General features: G+C 45.1%; 1 protein-coding gene across 3 annotated transcripts in view; it reads right to left on the bottom strand.

Moving 5' to 3' along the window:
* Positions 1-20,207, bottom strand: part of TEX55 (testis expressed 55) — a 177,220-nt gene that overhangs the window by 14,791 nt on the left and 142,222 nt on the right. For all 3 annotated transcript variants that reach the window (XM_066599348.1, XM_066599349.1, XM_066599347.1), the window contains exons 2-3: positions 17,987-18,036; positions 7,886-8,743 (exon numbers count right to left, since the gene is read on the bottom strand). In XM_066599348.1, the coding sequence (XP_066455445.1) occupies positions 7,886-8,743; positions 17,987-18,034 (906 nt within the window). In that variant the 5' untranslated portion in view covers positions 18,035-18,036. The remainder of the gene's footprint in view (positions 1-7,885; positions 8,744-17,986; positions 18,037-20,207) is intronic.

Raw genomic sequence — 20,207 nt, 5'->3', positions numbered from 1 at the left:
CTGAGTGTTGCCGGTGATTGGCAGAGCGCTTAGCCAATCAGATACAGCTCTTTTAGCAGTCAGGGATTTTAAATCCCCGCCTGCTGAAAGCTTTAGAGCAGTGTAGGGAGACAAGGGGCTAGACGGCCGAGTCCTGGCAGTTGCGGAGGGGTGAGTATATAATTTTTTTATTTTTTAAACATGCCAGGGATGATTTTCAGGGAAGGGCACATATTTTAAAAGTCCATTGCTTTCAATGAAGCAGTCTACGGCAGTGGCGGCTCCATTGAAAGCAAAGGGAGAACATTACGATCCTCTGTCACAGTCGTCACAGCTGTGACAGGGGATTACTTCATCCCCACAGGGAGTCCCCTCATCACTGAACACTGTGACAGTGCTATGACAGTGTTCTGTGACAAGGGGACTCCCTGCAGGGAACATTGATGAGCAGCACAAACCTATGGTCACGCATGTCCTACGTTTTGCAGGTGTGCACCTTTGCACGCCTGTAAAACATAGACATGTGAACACATCATAAGAAACCAATGGTTCTAATACGTGCACAGTTTTGTGCGTGCGTATGTGCGCATGTAAACACGCTCTTGTGAACATGGCCTTAGGTTTGCTTCACACGAGCGTGTGTTTGCTCGTACATAGGTGCGTACATAAGTGCGCACCCATGTACATGCAAAAACACGCGTGAATGCAGGTCCATGCATTGTTTTCAATGGAGCTGCCGCTGCTGCCGGCGGCTCCATTGAAAACAATGGTCTGTCGGCACCCCTGCATTCTTTTTCAGGGAAGGTCTTTACATATAAGCCCTTCCCTGATAAAGAAAGATTTTAGTGTAAAAAAAAAAAAGTAAAAAATATACTTACCTGTCCGCCGCTGCCGTGACCTCTGCGGGGATGAAGAACACATCTGCCGCATGCGGCAGATGTTTCCTTTATCCCAACTAGTATAAAGAATTCCCTGCTGCTACATCTGCCACATCTGTGACAGATGCAGCAGAGGAATTCTTCAATTCTCTACCGCAGCTGTCACACCTTAGCCCTGGCGGACAGGTGAGTATATATTTTTTACTACAGCTAGGGATGATTTTCAGGGAAGGGCTTATATTTACAGGCCTTTCCCGAAAATCACTGCAGCAGCGGCGGCCCCAATGAGAACAAGGCTCTTAACCCAATTTTTGTCTCTTAAATTAAATAATTTTTATGGATCAATCATCTGTTTGAATGAAGCCTTGAAAGGATAATAAAAAGAACTAAAACAACCTACACATAACTGGTATCACCACAACAAGAGTAACTGTAAAATATACATTATTTATCCAGCACCGTATATTCATTAAACAAATGTAAAAATAACACTTCATCTCGCTTACCCAAAAGAGGAATAAAGAATTAATGGACCTTTCTCACAGGACGGAATATTCCGCAAAAGCATTACGCTACGGGGCTGCAAGAAATCGCTAAATTACGAAGCTAATGGCTTCCAATGGCTCATTTCACATTTGCAAAGCAGCATGAAAACAAAATCACACCATGTCCTATCTTTTCGCAATCTCACCCATTGTTTTCAATAGGGCCGACGACAACAGCGCCAGCCTCATTGAAAGCAATGGAAGATTATCACGATCCCCTGCTGCAGATGTGACAGCTGCGCCAGGGGATTCCTTCACTTCCCCGTGAGTCCCCTCATCACTGAACACTGTGACAGCAGCAGCAGGGTGTTCAGTGATGAGGGGACTCCGAGGGAGTGGAATTTCCTGCCGCACCTGTCACGGCAGAAGCAGGAGATCTCCCTATGTTTTCAGTGGAGCAGGCGCTGCTGCTGCTGTCAGCCCAATTTAGAACAAGGTTCAACCTCTGGATGTGACAGCATACCAAGGAATCTCCTGCTGCAGCTGTTACATCTGCAGCAGGAGATAGCGATCCTCTCCCATTGCTTTCAATGGGACCAGCGCTGCTGCTGTGCAATTGAAAGCAATGGGAGAACACACAATCTCCTGCCGCAGCTGTGACAGCCGCAGCGGAGATGAAGGGAATCCCTGCAGGGATGTGAGGCAGTTTCCTTGTGAAAACGCCTCGCACCAAGGGGGTTTCTGAGGTTTGCGAGATCACCTACAATTATGCTTCCGCTTTGAACCCTGTGTATTTGCAGTGCTGACAGCATGTACAGTGACCGAGGTGACACTTGTCCCGGTGGCTCTACAGAACTCTTCCCCTAAGGGACGTGTGCAACCTCGGCCAAGGCACTGCTAGGCCTCTTCCAGGCAACGCTGCGGCAACGGTTACCTGAATAAATTGTGTAGTGGGCTTGAATAAAGATGTCACGGGTGATGCCACCGTTCCTTACTCCGCAGGATGTCCAATGGGAAAAGTAAGAAAGTCCACACACAGATTTGACAACTTCAGTCACTGGGAACGGTCAGAGACTGGAACTTTACTTTCAGAGATTATGACTTCACACACCAGTGCAGGAAGAACAGGTTAAAGAGGTCAGGGAGGAGAACGCAGGATGAAACCGGGGCTACAGTCTAGGTTATCTGTATGACTCCGCTCCTGGAAACACGCAGACCGGAGGCGGACACAACACTCCACTAACACTCAGTTACAGACAGGTGTCTGAACACTGCACGGCAGCTCCTTCTCTGTTTCTCTCCTAGTATAGGGGTCCTGGGGTTAACTCATCCGGGAACCTCTCTTCCATCCTTCATCACTTGAGGGTTGAAGGTACCCCCATGCGGCCGACACTCTCCCTCCACACTCAACCATTGAAGAAAATGGAACACCTTTACTTTCACCTTCCACTCCTATTTATAACTTACATACCCACGTGACAGGACAATTGGTTACAATTTCCAGACATATCCCAGACATTCACAGACATTAACCTTTTCCATGCTGCAGCTGTGCAAAACACATAACTAAAGACAAGACAATTTGCATCCACATAAAAGACATGACATGCATGACAGCTATGGAGGGGCCAGACATATGTACTTCGGGACACTACACATGTACTCGCTTAACTGAACAGCCAGGTTCCCGAGCGCTGGACCCTGGCCGATCCATTATTGATGACTTATCCGGAGGGGTTAAAAATGTACTTAAGGAGACTGAGTTCTGCACCAAATATATTTATATGAGACATAAATTCAAAATTTACAAAAAAAAAAAGTGACATTTTCGGGAGTTTTTTTTCAATTTTGACGTGACTGTCGGAGGTTAAAACTTTAATGTGCTATTCAAAAGTGGCGGATTGTGCCTCGTGTCTCATTTATTTTTATACAACCCTAATTCTAAATGGCAAATGGCAAGTGGAAGTGACTCCGCAGAATGAGCCTTTCCTGTCCAGGCTGCACCGGACCTCTCCACCGTAACCACATTTGCGCAGCTGGAGCAGAATCTAAACACCTCTAGGCTGCACTGAAGAGATTAAACTCATCCCGTGCTTTAATTCACCCGCTGCATCATTTTCAGGGTCAGAGCATGTCTGCAGAGTGACGAGGAATACAATTACTTATACACCTCTGATGAGATTACTACGCCGCTGTCCCTGCGTCCTCCTGCAACTTTCCTAATATGCTCAAATTGGATTTACAAGCATGTTGGCGTGTAGCTTTCTATTGTGTTGCTCAGTGAATTGTTCCAGATTATTCCTTCTTATCGAAATGTTCCACTGACAGCTACTGAAAGGAAACTTGTTATCGCCGATGAGCACCATAAAGTAACAGCACGTGCGATGCGGCGGACTCATCTCTGCCAGCTATGTACACCACAATGTTAATACGCCTGCAGAGAGGACTCCACTGTACTTTCCCCACTTCCACAGTGACAGCACGGGAATGGGGAGCCAGGTAAGTAAAATTCCTGGACTCCATGGGACCTACCTTATGAGCACCATAATTTAGTTCATGGTTTTCATAGATGACAGGTTCCCTTAATCCCAAAACTAGACTCCCTAAATAGTGAGGTGGTGAGTTCTCCTTGGGAGGCGAGTGGAGCAGGTTGCCACGGGAGGTGGTGAGTTCTCCTTCAATGGAAATGTTCAAACAAAGGCTGGACAAATATCGGTCTAGGATGATTTAGTAAATCCTGCACTGAGCAGGGGGTTGGACCCGATGACCCTGGAGGTCCCTTCCAACTCTACCATTCTATGAATTAACACTAGACTCCCCCAATAAATATAGACCTCAGATCATACCCCTAAATATATACAGACCCCCTACATAAATACAGACCTCAGGCTCTCCAAAGTACTACATTCTACCCAATTAGCTGCCACCTCCCTCCTCTAGCCACCCTAGGCATTGGCTTCCTGCAGTCTGTATTAGAAATGCAGGACTTAGGTTAATTTAAGAATCAACCAAAGTGTGATGAGATTGTACTTCTCTTGTGAGGGAGCTCTTCGCCTTCCTGTAGTGCTGGATGTGTAGGGAATGAAATTGTCTTTTTGTTCCTTCATGTAATATGTTATATTTATAGCGCGATTGTGAGAGGTAACGTCTAGAAATGTTCCATGGAGCCCAGCAGAATGCAGACACTTATAGTGATATGTTAATAACTCCTTCGCTGGTACTAACTAGAACAATAGACAGAGGTAATGTTCCGTACCAGAAGACACTGCGCGCAGTAAAACAGACACGATGTAGCAATGTACTTGTTTTTAGAAATGCAATAAAGGCAATAGTGCTACATACATATCTCCCCAGTGGTAACTGGAGTAAAACCAGCGGCAATGTCTACTTCATCTAGATCAGCGGTTGTCAACCGATAGCGTTATGGGGCATCACATGCCACTCCGGGTTCCTTCCAAGGTCTGTACTCTACACTACATTCATTGTCTCTGCCATCACTCTCCTATATAGTGTATAGGAGATATGGAGAAGGCCAGTTGCATTCCTATAGAATGCTGGATTAAATACAGTGATACCTTGGGTCAAGAATGCCTCAGCTTACAAACTTTTTGACTTAAGAGCAGGCTCTCTCCCGAATTCTTGCTCTGATTTAAGAGCAAAAACTTGGGTTAAGAGCCTTGCTCTCAATGGGGCCGCCGCTGCGGCCGGTGGCCCCATTGAAAGCAATGGCCTGCCGGCAACACCAGCAGTGATTTTTGGGGAAGGGCTTTAAATATAAGCCCTTCCCTGAAAATCACCCCTAGCTGTAGTAAAAAATATATACTGCCCTGTCCGCCGCTGCCGGGGCTCAGGCGTGTCTAGCCGCCGCTTGTTCTACCTGCATTTTTAATCCCCGCCTGCTGAAAAGCTTCAGAGCAGTGCAGGGAGAACAAGCGCCGGCTAGACGTGCCTGAGCCCCGGCAGACAGGGGAGTATATATATTTTTTTAATACAGCTACGGATGATTTTCAGGGAAGGCCTTATATTTAAAGTCCTTCTCCGAAGATCACTGTGGGGGTGCCGGCATCCTATTGCTTTCAATGGGGCAACACCATCCCCATTGAAATCAGTGGGAGAGCTTTGCAATCCGGAACAGATTAATGGCTTTTCCATTTATTTCAATGGGAAAAATTGATTTGACTTACAAGTGTTTGGGGTTAGGAGCTCCATCAAGGCCCCACTGTACTACATTTTTAAGTACTTTTGCCAAATCTTTCCCTCCCAAAGGCATCAGCAACACGGTGCAACTAAAGTCACAGCACTTTATACAGAGATTGCTACCTACATCCATATACAATGATATCCACAAGGTTCCTAAATGCAGTGTTAGTCACAAGCTTCTCACAAACTGTGCCCCCGTGTGTAGTTATATGCCCCATATATAGAGTCCAGCATTTCCCCACATACTGTGGGCAGCAACATTTGCCTCCTAATAGGGAAATCATGTCCTATGAGGATCGGTTAAAGGATCTGCGAATGTTTATCTTTCAAAAAAGAAGGCTGAGAGGAGACTTAATAGCTGTCTACAAATATCTGAAGGGCTGTCACAGTGCAGAGGGATCAGCCCTATTCTCATTTGTACAAGGAAAGACCAGAAGCAATGGGATGAAACTGAAAGGGAGGAGACACATTCGATATTAGACAGTGAGGGTGATCAATGAGTGGAACAGGTTACCACTGGAGGTGGGGAGTTCTCATACAATGGAAGTGTTCAAACAGAGGTTGGACAGACATCTCTCTGGGATGATTTAGTGAATCCTGCACTGAGCAAGGGGTTGGACCCGATAACCCTGGAGGTCCCTTCCAACTCTACCATTCTACGATCTTATGAGTGTAGACATACACTGGGGGTGGACAAGAAAATAGATATACAATACGAAATGCATGCCTTAAATTACATAGTACAAATAAATCACATTTCACAATACTACCAGTAAATATTAACTAGATCAATAAGACATGTAGAGACTGATTTTAAATGGAGGCAATATGACACAGATGCTGCCGGGCAGAATATCTGCCCAAACAACAAGGTTCCATTGGTCAGGGGTTTCCATATTTTTGTCCAACCCCTGTATTTATCCTCCCATTATCGAGTCCAGCATATCCCCATATAGAACGCAGCCACATGCTTCCCTTTAATGCAGCCACATGTCCCCCCTATATAGACTACAGCCACATGTCCCTCATGCACAGTGTAGCCTAATGCCCAAATATCTACAAGCCCTCTCTCCATTATGTATAATATTTAGCTCACCTGGGCTGCAGCCTCCTCCTCTCCCCAGTTCTCGAGAGAAAGAGAGAGAGAAAGAGAGAAAGAAAAAGAGAAAGAGAGAGAAAGAGAGAAAGAAAAAAAGAGAGAGAAAGTAAAAGAGAAAGAGAGAAAAAGAGAGCGAGAGCAAGAGTGAGAGAGAGACATTACAGATAATGAGGACTGTATGCACCATGATACCCAGAGTTGCCTCCCTGCCTCACTACTGAGAGAAGTTGTTCTAAAGCCAACCCTCCATTGCGAGAACTGTTGTGTATTATTCCTGTTGGATGTTCCAGTAAAGAATGGCTTTACCGACCGTTCTCAGTTTAGTCTATTTAAAGTACAGCCCTGTGTGTGGACTATTAATTGCACCATCGTCTGAGTTCACCGCAGTGGATGGAACGGTGGCGTCACCCGTGACAAATACCCAAGTTCATCTACAAAAGTTTATTCAGGTAATCGCACCACCAGTGTTGCCTGGAGATGCCTGTCAGAGACTTGGTAAAGGGTTGCACGAGTCCCTCAGGTGAGGAGATGGTAGTGCCACCGTGACATCCCTAGCAGCTACCCTGCCATCTCCTCAGCTGTGGCCCCTGCACCTCGGTCACTGCAGAAACCCCTTTAAAGGGGTTGTCTGAGGTTACAAAAACATGACTGCTTTCATCCAAACACATCACCACCCTTGTCCGTAAGGTTGTGTGTGGTATTGCAGCTTGACTCCATTGAAATGAATGGAAGCTGAGGTGCAATACGAGACACAATCCACGGATAAGTGTGACACTGTGTTTGAAAGAACGATGCCATGTATTTGCAACCCTGGACATACCATTTAAGATTTATTTATCTAAAATCTGAAAAATCCCTTTAAGAAATCCCTGGCCATCTCTAAAACTGTCTTGCCGACTAACTTGCTATTTGGTTGCAATTTCTGACACTATAGAGTTCAGACAGCATATAGGATTGTGTACAGAACAATATGTAGACAGTAATCTCTGGAGTCATCTGAATAAATTCATCAGGCTTCAAAACTTTCTACGTCTTACATAATCACACTAGTAAGAATACCGTGAGACCTTGGCATGTCACATTATACAATATTTAATTAGATTATTCCCCAAGCTTCTGGCAAAATTACAACTCCCTGCAGCTGTCAAGGCATGCTTTGAGTTGTAGTTTAGTAAAAGCTGGAGGACCACCGGTTGTGAAATATTGACCTAACATGACTAATAGTTCTAAATAAGTCTACTTACCCCCTGAGCAGGAGGCTGCAATGGACTTGCAGTGACAGTCTCCCGATCAGAGTCTGGAAGCTCAACATCATTGTTGATGCTTTCTGATGCCTGTTCCTTCTCCACAGTCTCAGCAGATTGTATGGTTTCTTCTTCTGTGGTGTTGTCTTTCTCTACAGTAGTTTCGTTGGCTCCTGAAGGTTCAGTAGAGTCAACCATATTGTTGCTGCCTATAGTTTCCTCAGAGTTGACTGGTTCATCTCCATCAAATTCTTGTGCAGAGTTTACAACCGCGTCTACTTTGGAAGTATCAGTGGATTGTACAGAGTCGGAATCCAAGGTGGAGTTGCCTTGACTGTCATCTGTGTCAGTCACTTTTGAATGTTCAATTGCTGGATCTGAGGCTCCTCCGTCAGTAGATGCTGGTCCTAATTTATTAACCAGATAACTGGTTTCTAAGTTCTGCTCATGTACTGGCCCAAATTCGCCCTTAGATTCTTTTTCAAGATGAAAAGATGCTTCTGAGGTATCTTCCATAAGTAGAGTCTTCTTGTCCCCATGGCTAGACATAGTGGTGATGTCATCTTGCAAGACCCCTAAATTTGTGGGGTCTTCTACCGGAGCATCATTTGTGGATATGTTCGCGGCCAGAGGTGGAGATATGCTTTCTTCTTGTGGTATCTCTTGATTTATTGTCATAGCGGAAGCTTCTCCATTGGTCCTGGAGGACAGGTCAACTTGTTCGTCAGAAACAAGGTTCTCCGGTACAGATGTCTCTTCTCCCAACTTGACTTCTTTAGGTTGAGTATCCGGAGGATGTGATAGTGTCATCGGTTTAGAAGTTGTTCCATTCTCTGCCCTTTCGTCAATTATAACTTCCTGATGTGAACAGAAAGAAATGAGATAGTACTAACACAGCTCTATGTAATTACTACTGAATACAATGACAACTTACCTATCGATTACAGCATTCAATATACCTGTGTACATGGTTTAGAGGTAGACTAGATCCTCTTAGCCATTATCAATCTGGAGACCTCAACAACAGAGGTTGGCATAGACAGCCGAAAGTCCTCAGTCAGAAACTGTATTTGGGTCCCATCCTGTCTAGGAGCATATTTACCTCCATAATGCCCTAGTAGATCCTCCACCAAAGTGCCAGTTTTTCATCTATATTTTAGTACTTTTGAGTCCCAGTTCCTTGACTTAAGTCATGGAAACCAACAAATTGTTACCCCAGTCCATTCCTGGTATCAGATCTAATGATTTTTCTCTTAAGCTTATGTCTAATGATGTGGTACGTGGTTGTCTTTTGACAGTCATGGCTTTCTCCATTATCGGAAACAGACACTTTCTACTTTGTGACAGGAAGTAGTATCATATTGACAAACGAGGTGGGGCTATATCTAAAACAAATGCCAATATTAATTAATCTGTCCGATTGTGGGCCCTTTAACAAATTGACCATAGACAAGTTGGGCAATTGACTCTTTGTAGACATAAGGTGTTGGTGGTAAGGCACAGTACCCCCAGGACCTCTGTGAATAGTCTGCCCTGGTTCATCCAATGCTATGTTTGTCCATTCTGTTCCTGAATCTCAGTAGTTTGTAACTACAATCTCTCTCTGGTATGGAAGGGCACTAGGCTCTTACTGAATGTCTGTGATACGAAAGATCAGTGTAAAATGGCTGTAAAGTAACAGCTACTTCACTGTCTATGACGAGTCAGGCACTTCCATGGGAGAGCTCCCATATCAACTGGAACTGCAGTATATGTGGAAGGCAGGCCTATGTTAACGAATATGGGCCAATTAAATGGTCATCGTAGTTGTCAATGGCCCTGTAGCATCACATGCGAGGATGGTATTTGGGAACGAGGTCTACGGTACATTAATCACTACGTTTAAATGTGAGCCTATTTTAGTCTGTCTTTTAGTAAAACGGGTGGGGTGGGCCCACTTACCCTCTGGGGCCCTATATAGTATTACTCCAGTTGCAGTGTTATATTAGCCATAGATTCAAAGATCATCATTAATCATAACTGATCAGTCTTAAGAACGAAACGTGGGAAGATCGGTTGTGTACAGAGAAGAGACGAGGGGCCTCATAGCAAAAATGAAAATGGGTCCCCTATTATGGTGGTGGGTTTTGCCAACAAGAATGGAAGGGCTGGCGTCTGCTTTCCTCTCTATGCCCCCTACACTTCCTTGCATGGCACAGGTTCTCACCATCTAGTACTAAAACAGGTGGGACCAACCAGGCTTGGGACCCCTCTTTCCCAGTGCCCCACAGTAGCTGTATGATCTGTCTTTATAGTATCTATGCCCTTAGTTATCATTGACGTTTTTCTTCTTTTTCTCGCTCGTTCTGGATAAACATACACTACGCTTGTCAAGCCAAGGTTGGGAAAACAATGGCCCGTTAGGACTCTGTCGCCCGCATACATTTGGTCCTGACCCTTTATCAACCTCTCATTTTTATAGACTCTGGCAAATGATGAGAGCGAAACTTCTATTCCCCTCGGTGAAGTCTATCTCCATTCCCCTCTGGAGAGGAACTTGTCCCGTTTCCAGGCCCCGTCGATGCGGCGCTCTCAGTTGGAATCACAACAGTTACTTTAACAACCTGACAATAATCAGCCGGGAACGGCCCGGGATCTGCTGCTATGCAGCGCATTTTTAAATAGCTTGTGTCTATTTTAAGAGAATGCAGCAAAATCGCCCTTGTTGCAGCTATTTTAAACCAGGAGACAAAAGGCTGATAAGGCTTGTCACTGCCAAACATCTCTATTATGGCTGCTCATCCTATGCGGGCAAATCATCTCTCCTCTCTAGAAGAAGCGGGCGTCCCTATCGTAATCAATGCGTGGCATTATAAGAACAGGGGGACACTGCAGGGCCGCAGCATTAGCAGTTCTTTCAGATGCAAATCGATCAATTAGTTTTCATTGTATAATGAACAGACAGATAATACAATCACATAGGATAGGGATTTAAAGGGACCCTGTGCCAGGACGCGATCTCGTTAGAACGCTATTATACCTTATAAAACTGAACCAATGGCCATAACTGTGCCCAATAAAATACCCATAGAAAGGTAAATTTGAGGACAAAAGATGTTAGCTCCGCCCTTGACTTCTTCAAACTAAGCTCCTCCTATTTCCAAGAACACGGGGCCAAAAGAGGAGAGTATCAACTGACTGCTGTTGGCTCTGCTGAATGGCTAAGAAGAGAGGGGCATATGGCATTTTCTAGCTCCTTAACCCTTTCCAATCCAATTTCCCTGCCACCAGCACGCTCCCCAGCTCTTATTTCTTTTGCATGGGAAAGCGCGTTGTAGATTCCTTTGAATTACAGAAACACATAAAAATGACCCGTCATGATGTTTTTATTAGCAGTTTTTTGAAAATTAAATGTGAGTTAATGTGTATATTACTGTGTTTCCTTGAAAATAAAACCCTGTATTATATAATTTTTCACCCCAAAAGAGGCGATAGGTCTTATTTTTGGGGGGTGTATTATTATACTTACCTTGTAGACTCGGTCCAGATCCCTCCCGCTGCTCTCTGGAGCTCCAATGTGCTGAGCTGCAGCATTGATTGGCCAATTCATAAATCCTGCCTCCACAACGCGATGGCTGTGATTGGTGCTTCGACCGCTCCTCAGCCAATCAATGCAGGGCTCGTTGAACGAATCACAGCCATGGCTTCAGTTCATCGAGCGCTGCAGTGGTCGGCTGGGCAGCACTCGAGAACCAATCAGAGCTGTCGCTTCCTAAAGGTAGGATTTATGTATCCGGTAACCAGGAAGTGATCTGCGGGCGACCAAGGACTGCAAGAAGTGTGTTGGGGCTCGGGAGAACAGCAGTAGGGACTTGGACAGAGCCTGCTAGATAATGCATTCTTTCGATAATGCATTTTTGTTCATCTAATGGAGCTAGGGCTTATTTTCAGGGCAGGGCTTATATTTAAAGCCTCCCCGAAAATCTCAACAAATCTGCATAGAGCTTATTTTTAGGGTAGGTCTTATTTTCAGGGAAACGGTAGACTATATGTGTATTATTATATAATATATATGTATATTACACTATATGTATATTATATATTACATAGATATTATTATATATGTATAATATACATATATACTGTATATAATATATGTATATTACACTACGCAGTAGAGAGGTCTGACATTGGACCTCCCTCCTGCATACCGTAATATACATATACAGAAGAGAACTTGGGACTGCATGGGAGCTATGCAGGGACATCTCACGAGGTCCGACACTGGATTGGAAAGGGTTAAATAGGTATTCCAGGCACAAACTAACATTTTAATATCTAATGTTTACATGGGGAGATGTGCAGCCGAGCAGCCAATCAGTTGATGAATAAGCATTTGGTCAGCTGATCGTTGGCCCCTTTACACGTTCCATCTGTCGGGTGAAGCAGCATTCGAAGGGACATTCGGGCCCGATATTCAGGCCGCGTTAAAACACTTACGTTTGTTTTCCGTTTTAAAGAGGAAATAATAGCGCACATTGTTTAATAGTACTCCATTGTTTCCGCAAGAAAAATGAAAATTGGAAAGCCTTCCTTTTTTTAACATAATAGTCACTGATTGACAGAACTTAATGAAAAAGTTTCCATTTGGTTCCGTTGTTAGCGAATGTATAACGGATCAGTGGTGATCAGTGATCGGTGGTGATCAGTGATCGGTGGTGATCAGTGATCAGTGGTGATCAGGGATCAGTGGTGCCCTGCCTATAACTCATCACTTCAAAGGGCATTAAAGGGCAGATTTGCAGCCTCTTATCCTAGGTTGATATGGTATTGGTGCTTTGCCCTCCTCTAACTGCCCATGTCCTGATATCGCCCCTTTAAGGGACAGATCCCCAAGTAAACAATCTTATTTTTAATATCCACCATTTTTTTTGCTACCATTTTCATGATAATTCTAAACGGCTTGGACTCGCCATAAACTAAATTGCCGGCGCTGCTGAGTGATTTAATATAGTAATTACCCTGCCTCCTGCATAATATGATCTGCGTAGATCAGGAAGGCTTCAGCGGCTGGCACTGAGGCGGACGGGGTTAAATTCTGTGGGTACACTCCGATTCATAACTTAGCCGGCACTGCGTGTAATCCTAAATCTACTTGACTTCTGCCATCCGGATTTATGATGCGCTCCGGCTATTTTCTATTATCTGCGAGGCAGGTCTCCAAGTGCTGGGGCTGCAGTTTTAGGTTAACCATGTTAACCCAAGTCGGCTGCTTCCTACGGCTCAAGGAAAATGGCATACCCATCGCTTTTATGTGCCAGCTCCACTGAGGAAGAGGGTGGCGAACGCTCAATGCTGCCCCCAACAAACTGGGGCATTTCCAAGGAGGGAGAAACAAAACTGTACATTATACAGTACAGAACCGATAAGGTCCCGTTCACATCTACCTTACGTGTGCCAGCTTTTAACAGATCTGCTATCAAATTAACCCCTTAGTGACAAAGCCTGTTTGCACCATAATGACCAACTCATTTTTCAGTTCTTTTTTTTTTTCTTTACCGTCGCATTCCAGGAGGCAGAACGTTTTCATGGGACTAGTTGTACTTTGTAATGGCATCATTATGGGGGACATATAATGTATTGGATAACTTTTGTAGACAAAAATTCTATAGGGGTATTGGGGGGAAAAAAGAAATTCTGCCATTAGTTTTTAGGACTTCATTTTTATGGTGTTCAGGGTGCAAAATAAGTGATGTGATAACATTATTCTCCGGGACGGCACGATTCCGGCGACACCGGGTTTATACAGTTTTCCTATGTTTTGCTATTTTTGTATACAAAAAACACATTTTTTTTTTTAAGACCTGCTTTTGTGTCGCTGCATTCCAAGAGCCTTAGCAGTTTTATGTCGATGGAGCTCTATGAGGGCTTGCTTTTTACAGGGGGAACTCAAGTTTTCATTTATATCATTTTTGGGAACAGATAACATTTTATTTGCTCTTTATTCTATTTTTTTATGGATTAACAAAATCTGCAATTATGGCATGTTTTTTCTTTTTAACAGAGCTCATCATGGAGTATAGATTATATGTCAGATTAATTCTGCAGGCCGCTACGATGACGTCAATACCACATTTATACAGGTTTCATGCACATTTTTCATATATATATATTTGTTTTTGTTTTGTTTTTGTTTATCGCTGCATTCAAAGATCCATAACATTTTTCTTTTTTTCTCAATGGTGTTTTTTTGTTTTTTGCGGGGTGCGTTGTACTTTTTAATGGTACCATTTGTTGATCCATGCAACGTTTTGATCACTTTCTATTCCATTTTTGTAAGACAAGATAGGCAAAAGTAGCTATTCTTGCCATTTCTTTTTCTTGACATCCCCTGTGCGGGTAAAATAATGTGCTAACTTCTGAATGCATCAATACCACATTTGTTTTGTTTTTTACCTAGTAAAGGGCAAAAGGTGAGATTTTGGCATTTTTATTATTAATTTTACAATTTTTTAAAATACTTTTTAAACTTTTTATTTGATTATCAGTAGAGATGACTGAGCGTACTCGCTAAGGCTAACTACTCAAGCGAGTAGTGCCTTATGCGAGTACCTGCCCGCTCGTCTCTAAATATTCAGGTGCCGGCGGGGAGGAACGGGGGAGGGGGGGGATCTCTCTCTCCCTCTTTTCCCCCGCTACCCCCTGCTCACTCCCGCAATTCACCGCTCTCCCCCGCCGGCATCCGAATCTTTAGAGACGAGCGGGCAGGTACTCGCATAAGGCACTACTCGCTCAAGTAGTTTGCCTTAGCGAGTATGCTCGCTCATCTCTAATTATCAGTATCTTTAATCATTCTTCTAATACAATACTATACCTCATGGCCCCCCCCCCGTAGCTGTCAGATCCAGAGGCTATATTCAAGTCTCCAGGTGCCATAGCAACCCATTGGGACCTCGTGATCACTGACCGCACCGCGTAAAGGGTCAAAGGTTTCTTCAGTACGCACTGTTAGAGCAAGTGTCCGTCTGAGACCTGCGCCAGGCTTCTAATGCAGCGCTGTCAAGAGCGTCGATATTGGTCCATAGCAACCAATCAGAGCTGAGCTTTCATTTCTGAAACTGCTGTGGTAAAATAAAAGCTGAGCTCTGATTGGTTGCTATGGGCAGCAAGGATAGTCCTACTAATATTGGACAGTTTTGACAAATGAGGCTCATTTGCCTATGTAAGTACTACATGGTGGCCACAGAAAAGTATCCCAGCACCAAACTGTTATGAACGCTGTCTAAAAGAGCAACCAATCACAGCACAGTTTTCATTTTACCACAGCGGTATAAGATATAGCAACCAATCACAGCACAGTTTTCATTTTACCATAGCGGTATAAGATATAGCAACCAATCACAGTGCAGCTTTCATTTTACCTCTACAGTTGAAGAAATGAAAGCTGCACTGTGATTGGTTGCCATGAACATCAAAGACTGATTTTCTTTTAGACAGCTTTCAGAGGAGTGTGGGGCTGGCCTATGTTTCCGTGACCGCCCTGTACTACATCTCCATCTTGCCGTAATCACCCAGTCCTGATAACGTCATCCATGAGGGCCAATCTGTCAAAGAAGCGCTGCTCTATATAGACACAAGAGCGGAGCAGCAGTGAGATGTGCGGATGCACGGCCTGAGAGCTTACAGAAGGCCAGCAGAACTATGAATGCAGCACTGGATGTGACTAGAGAATTGCCCATGTCATGTATGGAAATGTATCTGAAGCCATCGCTGAAGATATTCGACTTCTGGACGTCCTCATGAAGACCACTGCTCTTCCAAGACTTAAAGGGGCATTTCGGTTCCAACAAGTTATCCCCTTTTGAAGGGATAGGGAATAACTAGCTGCTCAGTGGAGGTCCAACCACTAAGATCCCCACTGTTCATGAGAACGGGGACCCAGTCGGTCCCCCAATGAAGGAAGCGTAGGTCGGGCAGGCGCACCGCGCTCCATTCATTTCAATGACAGCGCCGAAGATGCCAGAGTCAGGCACTGGGAATCTTCAGCACTCTTATGGAGTTGAATGGAGCGCAGTGCGCCTGCCTGACCTACGCTTCCTTCATTGGAGGACCGACTGGGTCCCTATTCTCGAAATCAGTGGGGGTCCCAGCAGTCGGACCCCCACTGATCCCCACCCATGGATAGGGAGTAACTTGTTGGAACTGGAACACCCTTTTAAAGTGGTTTTCCGACAAAAGTATTTATTACCTATTGACAGGATAAGCGATACATATTTGCTAGCTGGGGGTTCTGACTACTGGGATCCCCAGGAAGCATTAGAAAGGTGCCCCCCGAGACCCCCGGAGCAGCAGTGCGAATGCATGGCCCCCACTCCAATGAAATCTATGGAATTAAAGGGGTTGTCCCGCGCCGAAACGGGTTTTTTTCTTTTTCAACAGCCCCCCCGTTCGGCGCGAGACAAACCCGATGCAGGGACTTTAAGAAAAAACCGCACAGCGCTTACCTGAATCCCCGCGCTCCGGTGACTTCTTACTTACCCGGTGAAGATGGCCGCCGGGATCTTCTCCCTCGGTGGACCGCAGGGCTTCTGTGCGGTCCATTGCCGATTCCAGCCTCCTGATTGGCTGGAATCGGCACGTGACGGGGCGGAGCTACACGGAGCCGCTCTCCGGCACGAGCGGCCCCATTGAGAAAAGAAGAAGACCGGACTGCGCAAGCGCGTCTAATCTGGAGATTAGACGCCGAAAATTAGACGGCACCATGGAGACGAGGACGCCAGCAACGGAGCAGGTAAGTGAATAACTTCTGATAACTTCTGTATGGCTCATAATTAATGCACAATGTACATTACAAAGTGCATTAATATGGCCATACAGAAGTGTATAGACCCACTTGCTGCCGCGGGACAACCCCTTTAAGGCTGCATTCAGACGACCATATATCGGCTGGGTATTCATGCCGGCCGATATACAGCGTCTCTCTCTGCATGGGGACGAGGCTGGAAGAGCCGGGAACAGTGTACTCTCATTGGAAATAGTGCAGAGGGGGTGGAGAGGAGGCAGAGAGGGGGCGGGAGCTCAGAGCACTGCTCCTGGCTCTTCCAGCCTCCTCCCCCTGCAGAGAGAGACGCTGTATATCGGCCGGCGTGAAAACCCAGCCGATATATGGTCGTCTGAATGCGCCCTAAGAAAGATAATCAAGCACATCGCTCTGCTGAGTCCCACAGAAGTGAATATAGCAGTGGTTTCGTATGCACACCGCCACTCCATTCTCTAGTGGGCCTCTGGGTACGCCATTCTCATGATACCTGGGGGTGCCAGTAGTTGGACCCCAGTGATTAAACATTTTAAACCCATCTTGTGCATAGGTGATAAAGGTTTTTGGTGGGACAATCCTTTTAAATGGCTGACAACAGGGAACAATAGATTGTTTTCATCAGCAGAACACTAATAGGTTAAGCTTTAGGGTACTTCTCACAAATTTTGACGTGGATCCGTGGCAGGAAGGGGTAAAGTTGGCTACGGTTTTGCATCAAAATCTGCGCCAATGTTATGCATTGTGACACTTTTTTTGGCGAGGATTTTTATACGGCTTTTGGTGCTGATTTTCGGCTGCAGAAAATCCCCACCAGTTCGGCAATGTGTAAACATACAATTAGGGTCCTTTTAGACACGCTGAGTCAAGAAGAAAGTTTGGGCCTGTTAACCCTTTCCAATCCACTGTCTGACGTCTTAAGACATTCTGATTGAAGGCTGTACGGCTCCGATGTCGGAAGACATCCGGCAGGGTATTCTTACTGTATATTACTGGCCGCTCTGTTGTCAGGGGCCTCTCCAGCATGTCCCATACCGCAGTACTGGCTCTAGCCAGCAGATGGCGCTATTGTATAATGGCAGGAAGAGAAAGCCCCCTATGAAACCCTGAATCCAAAATTGGATTGCAAAGGGTTAATGCCCATGTAAAAGGCCCCTTAAATAATGCAGAACGCACACAACCCTCGGCTGAATGACATTTTCTGCATGAGAGTCCTGCACACTACATCTCCCACAATGCAGGACAGCTGGCCGATTCCCAGGTGGAGCTTCACTTGTGCACAGAGTAGCTGAACTACACAAACTTACTTTCTCTGGAGGTAAGTTTTCAGGGAGCGCCCCTTCTGGCTCGTCCATATCTATCGGTAGAAGAAGAAAGGAGGACATAGTCTTAAAGGTGGAGATCTAAAATATAAGGCACTATAATAACAGAGTAGTTCGTTCCAGATGAGGGGCGCCTCTTTACAGACCCAACCCCACAATGGGGGCAGGAGTTATATCTCTTATGCCAGCCTTGTGTGGATGGATGCAATGTCTGGCACTACCATCACACCCGCAGAGCTGCTTCCCACAGTACTGCCATGTGCAGTGCACGTTACTGGTGTCACCAGAGGGGGCAGTAATGCAGTTTATGATCTGACAACGTCCTCATGCATATTCATACATGTGATACTGAACTCGGCATGTGATGCAAATGAGATGGGACACTCAGCTCTTTCACTCTGTATGACTGAGTGTATGAGGCTAGGGACTGGCTGCCGCAGTCACATGCCATCTAACGTGATCGGAGGTGAGGAAGGACGGGGCTGCGGCAGGAGGAGCAATAGAGGGATCTTCTTTATTTTACATAAAGCGAGACATTATCACTGATGGGGCAAAAGGCAGCAATATTAGTGATGGGGGCATTAGGCAGCACTATTAGTGATGGGAGAATAAGGCGGCACTATTATTAAGGGGAGAATAAGGCGGCACTATTAGTGATGGGAGCATAAAGGAGCTTCATTAGTGATGGGGGCATAAGGCGGCACTATTAGTGATGGGGGTATAAGGTGCCATTATTATTGATGGGAGCATAAAGGGGCATCATTGGGGATGGTGGCATAAGGTTGCACTATTAGTGATGGGAGAATAAGGGAACAACATTAGTAATAAGGGCATAACATGGCATTATTAGTGATGGGGGCATAATAGGGCATTATTAGTGATGGGGGCATAAGGTGGCACTATTCAGTGATGGGAGCATAGGGCGGCATTATTAGTAATGTGAGAATAAGGCGACAATATTAGTGATGAGGGCATAAAAGGGCATTATTAGTAACATAGTAACATAGTTTGTAAGGCTGAATGAATACAATGTCCATCTAGTCCAGCCTGTCTATCCTCCTGTGTTGTTGATCCAGAGGAAGGCAAAAAACCCCAAGAGCAGAAGCCAATTAGCCCTTTTGGGGAAAAAATTCCTTCCCGACTCCCTAATGGCAATCAGACTGTTCCCTGGATCAACCCCTAATAGTTCCTACCTGCCTCTATACCCGGATTAACAATTAACCTAATATTTATAGCCTATAATATCCTTCCTCTCCAGAAAGACATCAAGTCCCCTTTTAAACTCCTCTATGGATTTTGCCATCACCACATTCTCAGGCAGAGAGTTCCACAGTCTAACTGCTCTAACAGTAAAGAACCCCCTTCTATGTTGGTGATGAAACCTACTTTCCTCTAAACGTAGCGGATGTCCTCTTGTTACCGTCGTGGTCCTGGGTATAAACAGATCCTGGGAGAGATCCTTGTATCGTCCCCTCATGTACTTATACATGGTTATTTGGTCGCCTCTTAACCTTCCTTTTTCTAGAGTAAATAGTCCCAATTTGGACAGCCTCTCTGGGTATTCCAGTCCCGTCATTACATGTATTAGTTTAGTTGCCCTTCTTTGAACCCCCTCCAGCACTGTAACATCTTTCTTGAGCACCGGTGACCAGAATTGTACGCAGTATTCCATGTGAGGTCTGACAAGTGCTTTATATAGTGGGAGGATAATGTTCTCGTCCCTCGCCCCTATACCTCTTTTAATGCACCCCAAGACTTTATTTGCCTTTGCAGCAGCTGACTGGCATTGGTTACTCCAGTTTAGTCTACAATCCACTAGTACCCCCAGGTCTTTTTCCATCTCACTTTCCCCTAGCAGTACCCCATTTAGTGTATATTGGTGACATCCGTTTCTCCTGCCTATGTGCCCATGTGGAACCACGTTGGCAATGCGCCAATCCAATGGTACAATCCCAGTCTTGATAGTATCCAAGGGGCATAAGGTGGCACTATTAAGTGATGGGAGCATAAGGCAGCATTATTAGTGATGGGGGCATAACGTGGCATTATTAGTGATGGGGGCATATTTAAGGCATTATTAGTGATCGGGCATAAGGTGGCATTATTATTGATGGGGGCATAAAGGGCCACAATTAATGATGGCGGCATAAGGCGGCATTATTAGTGATGGAAGAATAAGGCGACATTATTAGTGATTGGGGCATAA

The sequence above is a fragment of the Eleutherodactylus coqui genome, chromosome 4, assembly GCF_035609145.1.
Source record: "Eleutherodactylus coqui strain aEleCoq1 chromosome 4, aEleCoq1.hap1, whole genome shotgun sequence".
NCBI lineage: Eukaryota > Metazoa > Chordata > Amphibia > Anura > Eleutherodactylidae > Eleutherodactylus > Eleutherodactylus coqui.
Note: the sequence above shows the minus strand (reverse complement) of the source record. Positions and strands in the feature narration are given on the sequence as shown.